The sequence below is a fragment of the Ochotona princeps genome, chromosome 10 (genome assembly GCF_030435755.1).
Source record: "Ochotona princeps isolate mOchPri1 chromosome 10, mOchPri1.hap1, whole genome shotgun sequence".
In the NCBI taxonomy this organism is placed as follows: domain Eukaryota; kingdom Metazoa; phylum Chordata; class Mammalia; order Lagomorpha; family Ochotonidae; genus Ochotona; species Ochotona princeps.
The window spans coordinates 74,934,328-74,950,965 of record NC_080841.1 but is presented as its reverse complement, the minus strand read 5'-3'; the positions used below and the strand labels follow the sequence as shown (position 1 = coordinate 74,950,965).

General features: G+C 43.8%; 1 protein-coding gene across 2 annotated transcripts in view; it reads left to right on the top strand.

Moving 5' to 3' along the window:
• Positions 1 to 16,638, top strand: part of ODAD2 (outer dynein arm docking complex subunit 2) — a 153,225-nt gene that overhangs the window by 100,621 nt on the left and 35,966 nt on the right. For both annotated transcript variants that reach the window (XM_058668911.1, XM_058668909.1), the window contains one exon: positions 860 to 1,081. In XM_058668911.1, the coding sequence (XP_058524894.1) occupies positions 860 to 1,081 (222 nt within the window). The remainder of the gene's footprint in view (positions 1 to 859; positions 1,082 to 16,638) is intronic.

Here is a 16,638-nt window from a genome sequence, read left to right as displayed (position 1 = left end):
TACATACGAAAAGAAAGAAGACAGGAAAATAAAAGACTCAAAAGATGCCAGTGTGTTGACTATGCTATCTTCTCCCTGTTGGGAAACAAAGAGTATTTCTGATGCAGAAATATTTCTAGGGTGAAGGCGTAGATTCATCCACATATTCCAGTTTGGGAAAGTATTCCCTCAAGACTCTACACTGGGGAGGCAATGTGAAGCCGCTGCCTGGGACACCTGCATTCCAGCTCAGAGCGCCTGGGCTCCAGTCTTACCTCCATTGCCAATTCCAGCTTCCTGCACGTGGCGGCTGGGAGGCGGCAGGTGATGGTTCCAGTGCTGGGCCTTTACCACCCACACAGGAGATGCAGGTAGAATTCCCAGCTCCCAGCTTCAGCCTTGTCCACCCTGGCTACTGCAGACATTAGAGAAGTGAACTAAAGGTTGGGTGATCTCTTCGTCTGCCTCTCTGTCTCACTACCTTTCAAGTAAACTCCCTAGTCCCTGTCTTCTCCCCCGCCATCCTGCTTCTCTGCCTGTCAAACAAACACAGTACATTTTAAAAATTAACAAAACACATAGTCTTCTTCCTTCTTTTGAGTTGCCAGATGCCTGTTAATTTCTAATTTGTGTTGTCCTTGGGCAGGCACACAGTGAATGTTAGACACCCGATTAAGCCTCTAAGAGCTGACCACTTTCAATTCATGACAAGAAAACTCGGGGTTGAGCTGTGGTCTGCTGGTGATCAACCCAAACACTAGTCCCTTCAAGACAAAACCTCCGGGACCCGCTGTCTCGGTGGGCGATAACCATGAGGGCACCTCACAGGAGCATCACCACGTACAGATGCACAGCTCACCATTTCTTTTCCTTTGTGCAGAGCAACGATAAGTTGAGGCGGCACCTGGCAGAAGTCATTGCACGTTGCTGCATGTGGGGCAGGAATAGAGTGGCTTTTGGCGAATATAGAGCAGTAGCCCCCCTTGTGCGATACCTGAAGTCCAACGACACCAATGTGCACCGAGCGACTGCTCAGGCCTTGTACCAGCTCTCAGAGGATATCAATAACTGCATCACCATGCACGAGAACGCTGCGGTGAAGGTACTGCTGAGTGCCCCTGTCTGGCTGAGGGAGACTGGGAGAGTCAGGAAAGGAAGGGGCTTCGCTCACAGCTACATTGGCGCCTTCTTTTACTGTGGCTTGTGTTGAGTGGAAAGACAGCTTTTCAACATTTAAAAATATGATTATTATGAAAATGAAATATCATTACTTAGTAAGTAACGATACCAACTAAAAAGTGGAGGAACTGACTGAAATTAGACTAAAACTTGGCAATGTTTTTTCGTAGCTTTTCACTCTGCCTTCGTTTTTGATGGACACATACTGGCTGCAGGTGTTATGGAGTACGATGTTGACATGTCAGTACGTGTGTCCAGTGTGATCACATCGGGCAGTTAGCATCTGTCACCTCAGGCATCATTTCTGTGTGGGAAACGTTCGGAATCCTCTATTAGCTGTTTTAAAAACAGTCAGTTAGTTGTTGTAAACCGTGGCTGTCTTAACTGGATCTAATCAGAGGTTACTCCCACCCACCATTACCCTTGAATCTGTTACCTGACCTATCAGTACCCTGTCCCCCTCTGCCTTCCCTGGCTCTGGGGGTCTTTTTCTATTCTCTGCCTTTATGGGTGCCCCCCTTGTCGATTCCACATGGAAGTGAGCACACACAGTGTTTGCCTTTCTGTGCCTGATGTTGTTCTTTTAAAATCGTGACCTGCAGCTTTTCATCCGTTTGATGTAGGTGAATCATTCCAGTCTTATTGCAGCTGAATAATGTTCCATTGTGTATATATATTCTGGATTTTCTATATCCATTTTGTCGCCATGTCTCAACTATGAAGAATACTGCTGCAGGAAGAATGAGTGTGCAGATATTTTTCAGTGTACTGGTTTTATTTCGTTGCACTGTCTATCTGGTAACGGGGATTGCTGGGTCACATGGGAGTTCTAGTTCTGGTTTCCTGAGGATGTCCTTTAGTGTTCCCCAAAAAGGCTGAGTGAATTTCGATTCACTTCAACAATGTGGGAGAGTTCTTTCTCCACATTCTCATCAGAATTTATTTGTGACCTTAATTTATTTGTTTATCTGAAAGATATTTTTTCTTTCTTTGAAGCTTTAATTTTGAGTTGCATTTCCCAGGGGGAGATGTGATATTAACCTTTTCTTATATGTATCTGTTGGTGTTTTGTGGACTTTTCGTTTTTTAAAGATTTTTCATTTTATTTTTATTGGAAAGTCAGATACACAGAGAGGAAGATCTTCCATCCGATGATTCACTCCCCAAGTGAGCCGCAACCACCAGAGCTGAGCCAACCCGAAGCTAGGAGCCTCTTCTGGGTCTTCCACATGGGTGCAGGGTCCCAACGCCTTGGGCCGTCCTCGATTGCTTTCCCAGGCCACAAGCAGGCAGCTAGATGGGAAGTGGGGCCTCCAGGATTAGAACCGGCGCCCATATGGGATCCTGGCCCGTGCAAGGCAAGGACTTTAGCCACTAGGCTACTGCCCGGGGCCCTGTGTGGACTTTCTTTTGAGACGTATCTGCTTGTGTTATTTACTCATTTTAAATTGAACTGCATGGGTTTATGCAGTTTAGTTGTTCGAGTTCCTTTTACCTGCTAGGTTTGGTCAATGATTCACAAACATTTACTCCCACTCTGTAGGTTGTTTCTTCACTCTGTTCACTGTTTTCTGTAGTATGCAGAGCTTTTTTAGTTATACAGTCCTGTTTGTCAATTTTGGCTTTTATCGTCTGTGCCTTTGGGACCCCTATCCAATATGTTCCTGGACTAATGTCTGTAAGTGTTTCCCATATGTTGTCTTCTAGCAATTCCATAGTTTTGGGTCATACATCTAAATCTCCAATCTGTTTTTAGTTTATTTTTGTTTGTGGTGAGAAATGGGAGTCTATTTTTTCTGAATCTAGTTTGCCCAGCACCATTTGTTGAAGAGATGATCATTTTTCAAGTATGTACTGTTACTGTCTTTGTTGAAAATCTATTGGCTTTACATATGGAAGTTTCTTTCTATTTGTTTTTATGCCAATGCCATACCGTTTTAGATACTATAACTTTGTAGCACATGCTTAGGCAAGGAGCTCAGTCAGGTCTCCCACAGGAGCAGCAGGGAGTCATCAACCACTGCCTCCCAGCAGATGCTAGCAGGAAGCTGGAAGTAGAAGTGGAGTCTGAGCTGAGGCCAGGCAGTTCACTGTGGAATGCAGGTGTCCTGATCAGCAACTTAACCACCAGGTCAAAGCCTCTTGTGGAAGCATTTTTGGAGTCAGGCATAATAATATCTCCAACTTTGTTCTTTTGCCTAGGAATTCTTTGGCTGTGGAGAAACCTTTCTGATTTAGTTGTTTGGGATTTTTTTGCCCCCAGATCTATGAAGACTATCACTGATAATTTGGTAGGAATTACATTGCCCATTACATTGGGCAGCATGGACATTCTAATATTAATTTTTCCAAGGTGTGTGAGAGAGGGCATTTCACTGTTTCGCAGCCTCTAATTTCTTTTATCAGTGTTTTGCAGCTCTCACTGTAGAGATTATTCATTTTTTTTGGTTAGATTTATTCCTTGATGTTTTGTTTTAATTTCTGGTAGCTCTTATACCTGGGATAGCTTTTTTAAAGTTCTCTCTTGACAATTTCATTATTAGTATATTGTTCAAAAAAAAAGCTACTGATATTTACATGTTGAGTTTGTATTCTGAAACATTAGTGAATTTGTAAGTTCCATCAGGGTTTGGGTGGCGTGTAGGTTTTTCTAGATAACAAATCATTTTGTCCACAAACAGGAATAACTTGACCTTCTGCATTCTTTTGGGGTGCCCTTCCTGTTGCCTTTCCCCCAGAGGAAGACTTCTAGTGCCACAGTAAAGAGTGATGGAAGCAGACAACATCCTCATCTCATTGCTGACCTTTGTGGAATTGATTTGAGCGTTTCCCCATTCAATCTGATATTGGCTGTGGGTCTTTCTTCTGTAGTCACTCTTGTGGTGAGGCATGCTCCTTCTATGCCTAATTTTTGAGGATTTTTATTATAGAGAAGTTGAATTTTATTGAACTCTTTCCAGCATCTATTGAGATGATCACTGGGTCTTTTTTTTTAAAATATGTGTTTATTTAAGAGACAGAGATAGCATAGCACTCACATCCACTGGTTCATTCTCAAATGCCTGCAGTGGCCCTAGCGGGAATCGAAGCCAGGAGCTAGGAACTCAATCCAGATTTCCTGTGTGGATGGCAAAAACCCAGCTCTGGGGCCCGGCGGCGGTGGCCTAGCGGCTAAAGTCCTTGCCCTGAACGCGCCGGGATCCCATATGGGCGCCGGTTCTAATCCCCGGAGCTCCACTTCCCATCCAGCTCCCTGCTTGTGGCCTGGGAAAGCAGTCGAGGACGGCCCAGAGCACTGTGACCCTGCCCCCACATGGGAGACCTGGCAGAGGCTCCTGGCTTCAGATTGGCTCAGCACCAGCCGTTGCGGCTCACTTGGGGAGTGAATCATCGGATGGAAGATCTTCCTGTCTGTCTCTCCTCCTCTATGTATATCCGCCTTTCCAATAAAATGAAAAATAAATCTTTAAAAAAAAAAAAAAAAAACAGCTCTGTGGGCCATCGCCGCTGCCTCCGGGAGTCTGCGTTAGCAGGAACCTCACTCAGGATGGTTGCCCCAGGCGCTGGACCAAATATCTGCTCTGATCTTATGGTTTTTGTCCTTCATTCTATTGAAGTGCTGCATCACATTTATTAATGGATGTGTGGCGTAAATCCCATGTGATCATGGTGGATTATCTGAGGAACTATTAAATTCTATTTGCTAGTATTTTGTTGACAATTTTTGCATCCACATTTGTCAGAGACGCTAGTTTATGGTTTTCTGCTTTTGTGATGTCCTGGTCTGATCTTGGACTCACAGTAATCCAGGATTTGTAGAAACAGTTTTGAAGGGTTCCTTTCTTCTAAGTTTTTCTAAATAATTCAAGAAGAATTGATATCATTTCTTCCTGGAAGGTTTGATGAAACTTAGCAGTGAAGCTCTCTGGTCCTGGGATTTTCTCAGTTACTCAGGAAACTTTTTAAAACTAATCCAGCCTTTTTTACTTTTTGTTGATTTCTTTGGAGTTTCTAGCCCTCAGAGCTAACAGTCTTAACTACGATAACAAATAACAATTCAGCCTTCTTGTTAGTAAGTGTGTGCATCAGTGTTTAAAAAGCATCTGAAAAGATTTATTTATTTTGGAGCCTCAATAGTGGCCTGACAAACTAATCCTCTGTGTGCACCGGGATCCCATGTGGATGCTGGTTCATGTCCCAGCCGCTCCACTTTCCATCCAGCTCCCTGGTTATGACCTGAGAAAATAATGGAGGATGGTCCAGGTTCTTGGGACCTTACAGCCTTGTGGGAGATCAAGAAGAAGCTCCTGGATTCTGGCTTCAGATCAACTCAGTTACAGCTGTTATGGTCATTTGGGGAGTGAACCAGCAGACAGAAGTTCTCTCCCTGTCTCTCTAAAATCTGCCTTCCAAATAAGTAAATAAATCTCAGGAGCATGCTCTGGTAGTTAAAAAAAATATATTTGTTGGGCTTGGCAGCGTGGCCTAGTGGCTAAGGTCCTCGCCTTGATCCCATATGGCCGCTGGTTCTTATCCCGGCAGCTCCACTTCCTCTCTATCTCTCCTCCTCTCAGTATATCTGACTATGTAATAAAAAAATAAAATAAATCTTTAAAAAAAAAAATATATATATATTTGTTTAATTTGAAAGGCAAGGTGATAGAGAGAGGGAAATGGAGAATGAATTCTTCTAGCCTCTGGTTCACTCCCCAGATGACTACAGCAGCCAGAGTTGGGTCAGGTTCAAACCAAGAACCAGGTATGCCACCCAGGTCTCTCATGGGTGGGAGGGGCCCACATATTTCAGTTACCAGCTCTGTTTTGAGCACATTAGCTGTACTGGGAACAGAGGAGCTGGGAGTTGACCTGGAGCTCTGATACAGGACACAGTAAGTTCACTGTGTCAAGGCAGCCCCCAGATTTTCTTTCCCTGTAACTGTTGCACAGGAGGGTTTGCGCCTGTGCCATGGAAAGCACTTCGAGTATATAGATGACAATAAATACAAAAAGAACATGTGAGCAGCTTATATGTGTTAAGAATAATTGGCTTGGGCCTGGCGGCGTGGCCTAGCTACTCAAGTCCTCGCCTTGAACGCCCCGGGATCCCATATAGGCGCCGGTTCTAATCCTGGTAGCTCCACTTCCCATCCAGCTCCCTGCTTGTGGCCTGGGAAAGCAGTTGAGGATGGCACAATGCGTTGGGACACTGCACCCGCGTGGGAGACCTGGAGGAGGTTCCTGGTTCCCGGCTTCAGATCGGCGCATCAGCCTGTTGGGCTCACTTGGGGAGTGAAACATCGGACGGAAGATCTTCCTCTCTGTCTCTCCTCCTCTCTTTGTATATCTGACTTTGTAATAAACATAAATCTAAAAAAAAAAAAAGAATAATTGGATGAAAGCATTAGAAGGTGAGCATTTTTATGGTGGTTAGGATGCTATTTGGGATATCTGCTCCCACATAAGACTGCCCGGGGTTAAGACCCAGCTCTCTCTATTCTTACATGCAGCTTCATGCTAAAGTACACCCTCTTTGTGCCTTTCAGATTACACACACACGTGCACGTGTCTGCACACACACACATGCACACAGACACTCATTTGTGCACACACATGTTCAGGGTGGACACTTGGCCTAGCAGCTAAGATCCTGGTTAGGAAGCCTGTGTCCTTTTCCATCGTGCCTCTGCTTGACTCTCAGCTCCAGCTCCCGTTCGTTTTGCCTGTTCAGACACCAGGAGTCAGCAAGAGATGCCTGGAGTCCTTGAATCCCTGCTACTCACAGCCAGGAGAGACCTTGCTTGAGTTCCCAATTGCTGCTGTGGCCAGGCCACTGTGGATAGTTGAGGAGTGAACCAGCCATTAGAAGCACTCTCTATGCTTCTTGAATTAGAAAAGAAAAAAACTGAGAGGTTAAAATATTACTTTTCTCTGTGTGTGTGTACCCTGCTTCCTTGTACAATATAATTCACTGTTGATTACCTTAATTTGGAGCCTATCACATCTTATACCTACACCCAAAAGAGGTTTGATCTTGTCGATAAGAGTTAAAACCCCAATTAATCCTACCCAGTCAAACCTAGATATGCCAAATATGAAACATGTTAAGAATATGACGCTGAAAATGTCAACTGGTAATTATTTGAGGCAATTATTTCAATTTATCCTTCAAATCTGTATACTGGTCAAAGACTACGATGTTAATTTTTCTAAAGTTAAACCCCAATTTATATTTAAATATGTCAGCCTTTTCAATACAAATATGTTTTTATGACACATAAAGCAGACCAAATTAGTTCCTTCTGGCATGGAAAGTATCTTTCAAACTAACTTTTTTTTAAAAGTGAAGTGCAAAAATGTATTGAATATATTAACTTCAAGTTGCTAAATACTGTTAAAAATTCTGTCACTTCTGCGTGATTGTGTTCACATAAAAAAGGTCTCTCTCTCTCTCTCTCCTCACTTCCCTACCCTCCACAAATCAGTGATTTTTCAAAGAGGTGGGTGTGGGTATTGGAGATAGCACTGAAGATTCCAGTTCGAAGGTTTCCATCCCCAGTTGAGGTGCTGAGTTCAAGTCCTGACTGAGCTCCTGGTCACAGCTTCCTGTTAACGCACACCTCAGGAGGCAGCAGGCAAGGGGCTCGAGTGGCTGAGTCCCTGCTGCACACATGGGCGACCTGGACTGAATCCCTGGCTCCTGATCTTTATAGACCAGTCTGGATGTCACGCTTTTTGAGGAGTAGACCAGTGGACAGGAGCTCCTGGTCTCTGCCCCTCTGGCTAGATGTCTGCCATGCCTTTGAAGAAGAGCGTTTCTAGACTGCTCACAACGTTTTCACACGAGGAGTGGTTTATAGGCTGTGTACAGGTGATGTAAGAGCCAGGTGTATTTGAGCTCTCGATGATTTCTTGTCCTGCAGGTCAGTAGTTGGCCCAGAGTCACTGGAGAATTGTACCCTGCCGAGCCAAGTGTTGGAACCCTGCTGGCACACCGCACAGTTTCCTTGTGCTGGGAGAAGCAGGCAGATGGAGGACGAGCAGGAGGAAGGATGGGAGTGCAGGAAGCACACCCAGACAGCAGGGCTTGGGGGGTACCAGAACCTTTCTGAGGGCTCCTATAGACATCTTGGGGGCTTCACTGCTTCTTCTACAAGGGCACTTCAAAGAGGTCTTAGAAAATGAAATTAAAGGACAAGTTTAATTTGATGCTATTTTTGTTATTTCTGTATAGTTTTTCCCTAACAGCTGTTTTCCATGACCTTTCCTAAAATCCCTTATCTTCTCATTCTGTTCCCAACCACCTGCTATTTCTACTGGAGGGAACTGAAGAACAGGACCTCTTCCCTAAAATCACTCTCCAGGGACTCAGAGGCAGGACCTCCAGGCAAGGCAAGGCAGTGCGCACAGGTGCATATGCCGGAAGCAGATTCTTCTGCTCTTTCCTGCCCCACTGTGAGCCCCAGACATCACGGGACTAGTGGTGAGAGCATCCGTGGGCTTTCAGGAAGGAAGAAAAAAGCAGGCAGGGGATGTGCTGGGTGTTGTTCAAACAAATAGAATGTGGCAGTTACTTGGATATGGAGAGGAAAAGAGAAGAAGATGAGGAAGATCCCAGATTTCAAGCCAGATAAAGAGGGCAATTCCATTAGCTGAGAAAATATCAAGTATACCAGGTGGCCTGGTTTCCTGTAGTAACCGTGTCATAGCTAATTTTTAAAAATCTATTTGTTGCAAGATAGAAATAGAAACAGAGAGGAGAGATCTTTCATCTACCGAGTCACTCTCTAAGTACCCATACCAGCAGGGGCTGGGCCAGGCCAAATTCTGGAGCCAGGGCTCCAGGACAGTCTCCCATGTGGCCCTGCGCCAGCACCGGCTGCCTTCCAGGGTGTGCTGAGCAGGAGACTGCAAGCAGTGGAGCCAGGCCTGGAACCCCAGGATTTGGATATGGGGTACAGACATCCCAAGTTGCATTGTTCTTTATGATTTATTTAATTTACTTAAAAGTCAAAGTTACAGAGGGCAGAGGAGGTGGGGCAGGGAGACAGACAGAGATCTTCCACCCACTGGTTCACTCCCCAAATGGTTGCAATGGCGGGTTTGTCTGAAGCTGTGAACCAGAAATCAAGAGCTTCTTCCTAGTGTTCCACATGGGTACAGGTACCCAAAGTCTAAGACCATCCTCTGCTGCTTTCCAAGCCACAAGCAAGGAGCTGGATTGAGAGTGAGCAGCCAGAAACATGAACTGGCACCCCTAAGGGCTGCTCCGTGTAGAGGATTAGCTTGCTACACCACCTCGTTGGCCCCCAAGTGGTATCTTAACTGCTGTACTGGATGCCTACTCAGATGGATTCTAATTTGACGTGCACCTGCCAGCATTTCCATCATTTTGAATGCATCTAAGCCTTATCCTTTATTTTGGCAAATCCCTCGCCCTTTTTACTCATGACTGCGACTGCCACTTTCTGGCAAGTCTTGCCAGTCTTGCCAATATCCCTGCTGCAGCTGCCCGTGAGCCAGTGTTGAGAGCCCGCCCACCACGGGCAGAGCTACCCTGTTGCCCTCTTTGGGAAGCGTTTCAGTCCACGGCAGCCCTTTCAGCCTGCAGTTTCAGCCTCAGAGCAAGAAAAAATAATGAATGTGTGTGGTCAGCTAGACTCTTAGGTGTAAAGCACTGGTCTGGAGTAGAAATGATATGCTAAGTCATGGGTATAACACTACATTTTCTAGAAAAGTTATGATTTTGGAAAAGATAAAAAAGAGGGAATCAATTGTAGTGATGCATTTTTATTTAACCCAAGATATCAAAATCTATGTTATTTTAACATAGAATGGGTCTGAAAATTCATTAAAAAGATAACTTGTGTATTATCTTTCCTTTTCTGTACTTTAAGTATTCAAAATGCAGTACTTGGGGAGAGCAGGCATCTCTTCAAGCCTAGCATTAAGACGCCCACGTGCCGCCTCCAAGGACCCTGGTTTAAGCTCTGCTTCTAGCTCTTGACTCCAGCTTGCTGCCAGTGCAGGCCCCTGGGAGGCGGAGGTGGTGGCCCCGGTAATTGAGGCCCTGGCTTCCTGCTGTGCTCTGGGCAAGTCTTTCATCTCAGGCATTTAGGGAGTGAGCCAATGGCGTCCTCTCTCTCTCTCTCTTCAATTTCTGCATCAGTCCATCAAACTCAGAACAAAGTTATGCCTTAGTGAAGCAATAAGACACAAAAAGCCGTGGTGTGTTTTACAGCACACAGCACACATCCATGCTCACCAGGGGAGAGTGGTTTCCTTAGCAGACGGAGCAGTCAGCAACAGACTGAGGAGAGGGGGCCTTGGCAGGCAGCATCCATGGGGAGATGGGATGCTGTGAACCATGGCAGGTAAGACGTTTTTGGCAGAGCTGAGAGGAGCCTGGAAATGTTCTCATTTCTACTTTGGTATCTTAAAAAGGAGGAGGAAGATCTGTCAAAGTAAACTTGAGATGTTAACAGGTTAACCAGGAGTTCTAGAAGCCGGAGGAAGAATAAATTTCAAAAGGTTTTGTGTTTAAACAGTGCTAACAAGTCAGTAGGGATTTCCTGACTCGCAGTTCTGTTGAAAATGGTCCTGCAACAGAGCCTTCCGGGGAGACTCTCTTCTACAGAAGCCAGCTGGTCCCTGCCCCTGCCCCTACCCCTGCCCCTGCCCTGCCCCTATCCCTGCCCCTGCCCCTGCCCTGCCCCTGCTAAGTGCAGGAAGATTGGGTTAACTCAGGCCTGTGCACATTGCATTCACAGAACCCTCCCAGAGAGTTCAAGTGTGACTACGAGGTGGAGTTGTTGGGAAGTATATTGAAAACATGGCATATATATCTAATAGATAAACCTAAGCTATTTGCTCATGAGAACGCAAGTTGAAAAATGGAGTGTAGCATGAGGAGGGAGAGAAATCAGAGGAAAAACTGAGCAAAAGACAAGCCCTTTCCTAAGAAAAAGTGAGTGAGCGAAAGGAGGATGAGCACCTATCCAAGGTATGTAGTGTTGGATTTGTTTTTTGCAAATGTCTCCACCAGGCATGGGAAAGCCTTAAGATGTCTTTTGGAAAGGCAGGAAATGAAAAGGGGTGCAGGAAATACAACCACAAGTTTGCCCAGTGTTGGCAGAAGCAGGCAGGAGCAGTAGAGTCTTGGAGGAGCCAAAGGATTGTCTTGTTGCCTGCTGGCCTCAGCTTGTGACGTGGCACCCAGAGGGCAGGTGGAGGCAGCCCAAAGCTGACACACCCAGCAGAGGAAAAGTGGCACCTCGCTAGCTGTAGGGAGTCAAATTAGTGGGTTTTAGACCCCGTGGTCACCCAGGTACTCCCACCGTCTCTATAATCTAAAGTGTCGTCTGAGCTACTTTCTGTTCATGACAACCCATATGATTCTGCAGCTTTGTACGCTTAATATTCTAGTAAATGCCTTGGTGGGACCGGTGGTGTCAGCGAATTTATATCACATAGAGTCATACACAGAATCAGTGCTGCTTGATGTCTTGTTGGTGTGTTTCAAAAAGTTCAAGGGAAATGGAATGAAAAGTTTGTTTTGCTGCAAAAAAGAAGTTTTCAAATGCGTGCATTGTTTTTCATAATATACATTTTTTCACTTAAAAGGTCTAATGGCTTTATAAAGTGATGGTTGACAAGCACGTATGTAAAATGTACAAATTTGATACGTTTTCTCTCATACACACACGTGCACACATGTGCACGCACACACACACTTTACCAATGATGACCTCCCACAATTTCTTGGTTCCCCTTAGTAATTCTTGTCTCTGGCTTCCTTCAGGATGAACAGCAATCTGTTTTCTGTCCATGTAAGTTGGTTTATATTTTCTAGAGTATAATACTGCTAGTTCATGCAGAATGTACCCACGCTTTGGTGTAGTTGTATTCACTCCGCCTGTTACTTTCACACACACCGCCATGCTCCTAAATCACTCTTTTACTGCTCTGTTAGTACGGGTAATGGGTGTTGAGTTCTTTGCAGTTTGGGATTATTATGAATAAAGGTGAGGTGAGCATTGAGGCATTCACTTGAAAGTCATTATGAGGATGCACGATTTCCATTCTTTTGTAACGAATACCTAGAGGTATCGTAGGTGGATGTTCAACTTCTTCAGAACTTCCCAAAGCATTTCCCCGTGCCATTTTACATTCTCACCAGGTACACGTGAGGACATCTGTGCCAGCACTTGGTGTGGCCAGACTTTTATTTCAGACGCCCTAATAGGTGTGCAATGGGATCCCATGTTCTCCATTTCACTTTTTCTAGTGGCTGATGGGACAGAGCGTCTTTTCATGTGCGCAGGTGCCAGCTGTGTAACTTCTTGGGTAATGTTCACATTTTTTGACCATGGGTTTGTTTTCTTATTAATGAGTTTTGAGAGTTCTGTGTATATTCTGGATGCAATCTCTTTACCAGATGTGTAATTTGCAAATATTTTCTCCCAGTTTGTAGCTAGTCTTTTCATTCTTTTAACCATACCTTTTGAAGATCAGAAGTTCTTGATGTTGATGAGGTGTAATTTATCTTTTTTTTTATGGATCATGCTTTTGATTTCATATCCAAGAAATATTTGCTGAACACATGGTCACAAGGATTTTGCCTATTTTCTTCAGGAAGTTTCATAACTTTTGGTTTCAAATTTAGGTCTGTGATCCACTTGAGTAAACTTTTGTTTACAATTCTAAGTATAAATTGAAGTGAATTTGAGAGGAGGGATTTCAGCATCATTTATTGAAGAAAGAGCTCTTTTCCAATTTCTTTTGTAATTAAGAAAAATTTGGGTCCAGCATGGTAGTCTAGTGGCTAAAGTCCTTGTCTTTTACGCGACAGGATCCCATATGGGCGCCGGTTCTAATCCCAGCAGCCCCGCTTCTCATCAGGCTCCTTGGTTATGGCCTGGGAAAGCAGTCAAGCACAATCCTTCAAGGCCTTGGGACCCTACACCTGCGTGGGAGATCCCGAAGAAGCTCTAGGCTTCGGATTGGCTCAGCTCTGGCCACTGCGGTCGCTTGGGGGAGTGAATCAGTGAACGGAAAATCTTGCTCTCTGTCTCTCCTCCTCTCTGTATATACACCTGCCTTTCCAATAAAAAATGAAAAATCTAAAAAAAAGAGAAAATAAGAACCCTTTATGTGTTTTGTTGTATTACTATGTTTTCAATATTTAATTCTAACACTTCACTATCTTAATAACTACAGTTTTGTAATGAGACATATAATTAGGTAATGTGGGCTTTCTTTATGCTTTCATAGGCATTTTAAAATTAATTTGCCAATTTCTAAAGGAAATGCTTTGTAGGATTCTGCTTGGAATGGGATTGAACCTATGCATATTTGGGGGAAATACTGACATCTTAGCAATTGTTGTGTTGCGTCTCCTGCCACACAGGCAGGGGAGACACATCTGTTAGTCGGAATCTTCTTTCATGCCTGCCAGCCGTGTTGATAATGTCCACAGTCATTCAGATCCCATGTCAAGTTCATCTGTAGATCGTCCACCTTTGTGGTGTTGCTGCTGCTAATAGTATTTGAAACATTCCAGTTTCTGATTATTTACTGATGTGACACAAAACTGGAATTAATCTGATAGGTGAATATTGAATACTACAGCTTTGTTTCATTTTTGAAGATTTATTTATTTTTTTTATTGGAAAGGCAGATATACAGAGAGGAGAGACAGGGGGAAGTACTTCTGTCCGATGGTTCACCGGCTGGAGCTGAGCCAATCCGAAGCCAGGAGCCTCCCAGGGTCCCAAAGTCCTGGGCCGTCCTTGACTGCATTCCCAGGCCACAGGCAGGGAGCTGGATGGGAAGTGGGGCCATCGGGATTAGAACCGGCGCCCATATGGGATCCTGGTGTGTTCAAGGCGAGGACCTTAACCGCTACGCTATCGTGCCAGGCCCGGTTTAACAGCTTTGTTAAACTCACTTGTTTGTTCCATCAGGTTTGTAGGTTTCATCATATTTTTCACATAGACCATTTTTTTGTTGGCAACCATTTTCTCTCAAGGGCCAGATAATAAATATTTCAGATTTTATGGACCACATACCATGTCTGTTGCAGATTTTTAAATTACATTATTATTTACAATCATACAATGATATAAAAATCAGGCCAGACGATGTAGCCTAGCGGCTAAAGTCCTTGCCTTTTATGTACCAGGATCCCATATGGGCCAGTCTGTTGCCTGGTGGCCCTGCTTCCCATCCAGCTCCCCGCCTGTGGCCTGGGAAAGCAGTTGAGGACGGCCCAAAGCTTTGGGACCCTGCACCCGCGTGGGAGACCTGGAAGAGGCTTCTGGCTCCTGACTTTGGATCTGCTCAGTTCCAGTAGTTGCAGCCTCTTGGGGAGTGAATAAGTGGACGGAAGATCTTCCTGCCTGTCTCTCCTCCTCGCTATATGTCTGACTTTCCAATAAAAATAAATAAATGCATCTTTTTTAAAAAAGCAGGAAAGATGTAAAAATTCTCCTCAAATCTACGACCCACAGCAAAACACTGCAGTTTGCCAACCTTTCGTGTAAATGTCATGTCATCTGAGAATAGTTTTCATTCTTTTCCCGCCAGATGCCTTTTGGTTATTTTTCTTGCCTGATTGCACTGGATCGAAGCTCCTGAACCGTGTTGAAAAGATGTGGTTAGAACAAATACTTTAGTCTTATTTCTTATCTTGAGGGATTGCGTTCACACACCTTCAGTTTGATGTTAGCCACAGTTGCCAAATTGACACCCTTCTCCCATTACTATATTAGTGACACATTTTCTTTGTCAAATCAAATGCCTTTTCTGTACTATTGAGTTTATCTTATGTGGTTTTTCTTTTTCTTTTTCAGTTCATTATTTTGAACCACAGTATTTCAGATGTTAAACCCACCCAGAATTCATGGAATTAGACCACACTTTATTAGTCTATTATTTGCTTCCTTGAGTTTGGTTTGTGAAAATATTCAAGTATGTTCATTGGGAGTATTGCTCTGTAGTATTATTTCATGTAATTTTGTTTTGTCTTGTTTTTCCTAGGGCCAGTTTTAATGGATCAGTTGGCAGATGTTTCTTTCTGTTCAATTTCCTGGAAGAATTTTATTTTATTGCTGTTATTTCCTCTTAAGTACTTGATAAAATTCATACGTAAAGCTATCTGGACAAGAAATTTTCATTTTCAGAATTTTAAATCACACATGCAGTTACTTTCATCAGTAGAGGGCTCTTTAGGTAACTTTATTTTTTCTTCAGTGAGCTTTGGTAGCTTGTGTCTCTCAAGGACACGTCTAAGTTGTAAAATGCTTTTGCACAGCACTGTTCATAGGTCTCCCTTGTGCTTTTATTGCAGTTGGAAACTGTGGTTACAATGTCTCATTCCCGAAGACAGAGAATTTTTTCTTCTTTTACGCTTCGCTGTAAGAGGAGACAAAAATTCTGGCTGTCACCTTATGACTTTTACTAATCCTCTAGAGGAACCAGCTCAAGCAGGGAGCTAGATGGGAAGCGAAGCAGCTGGGACTGAAAACAGTGTCCGTATGACGTGTGATCACTGAGGGTGGTGGCTTAGCCTGCTATACTTCTGGAGCAGCCAGCCCACTTCGGTTCTTCTTTTCAGTTAGAACGTTCCTGCTCATACAACTTGAGCCTCAGCCCAGAAATTTTGATGTGTGATGTTGCATTTTCATTCAGTTGAAAATACTTTCTAATTTCCCTTTTGATTTCTTCCTTGATCCATGAATGATTTCATAGTTTATCATTGAATTTGTCAATGTTTGGGAATTTTCTTGTGACCTCGGTGTTATTTACATGCCATTTAAAGAGAGCTTACATCATGTTACTTGACTATCTCTTCACAATTTTGAGTTTATTTTGTGGCCTGAATGTCTTGTTATTATTCCCAGTGCCTTAGAAAAGGTTAAGTCTTCTGCTGTGGCTGGATAAAGTATTGTATAAAATTTACTGTGGTCACAATGGTTTCTTGTTGCTCGATTATTCTTCATTTTCCTCAGTTTCCTGCATGTTTATTCTGATAATTATTGTGGATGTGTCAATTTCTCATTATGTCCGATCAGTCTCTTTCTTTATGTATTTTGAAACGTTGATGTTAAGTACATACACTTTTTGGAATATGTATTTTGTTCTCTTGGTCACCTCTTTATTATGAAATGATCATCCTTAGCCAAATATATTCTCTGTGTTGTAATCTTTTTCTGCTACTGTGAATGTGGACACCCCTGTTGTTTTAAAATAGTATTAGTATGCCAGGTTTCTTAGGTTTTCCATTTCTAAAGCTATTTGGGTTATTTGTGGTTTTTAAAAATGTGTATTTATTTGAAAGTTGGAGTTACAGGAAGGAGAAGAGATCTTCCATACGCTGGATCATTCCCCACATGGCAGCGGTGGCTGGGACTGGGCTGCCGGTCGCCGGTCTCCCACGTGTGTGGCAGGTACCCAAACACTTAGACCATCCTGTGCTGTTAA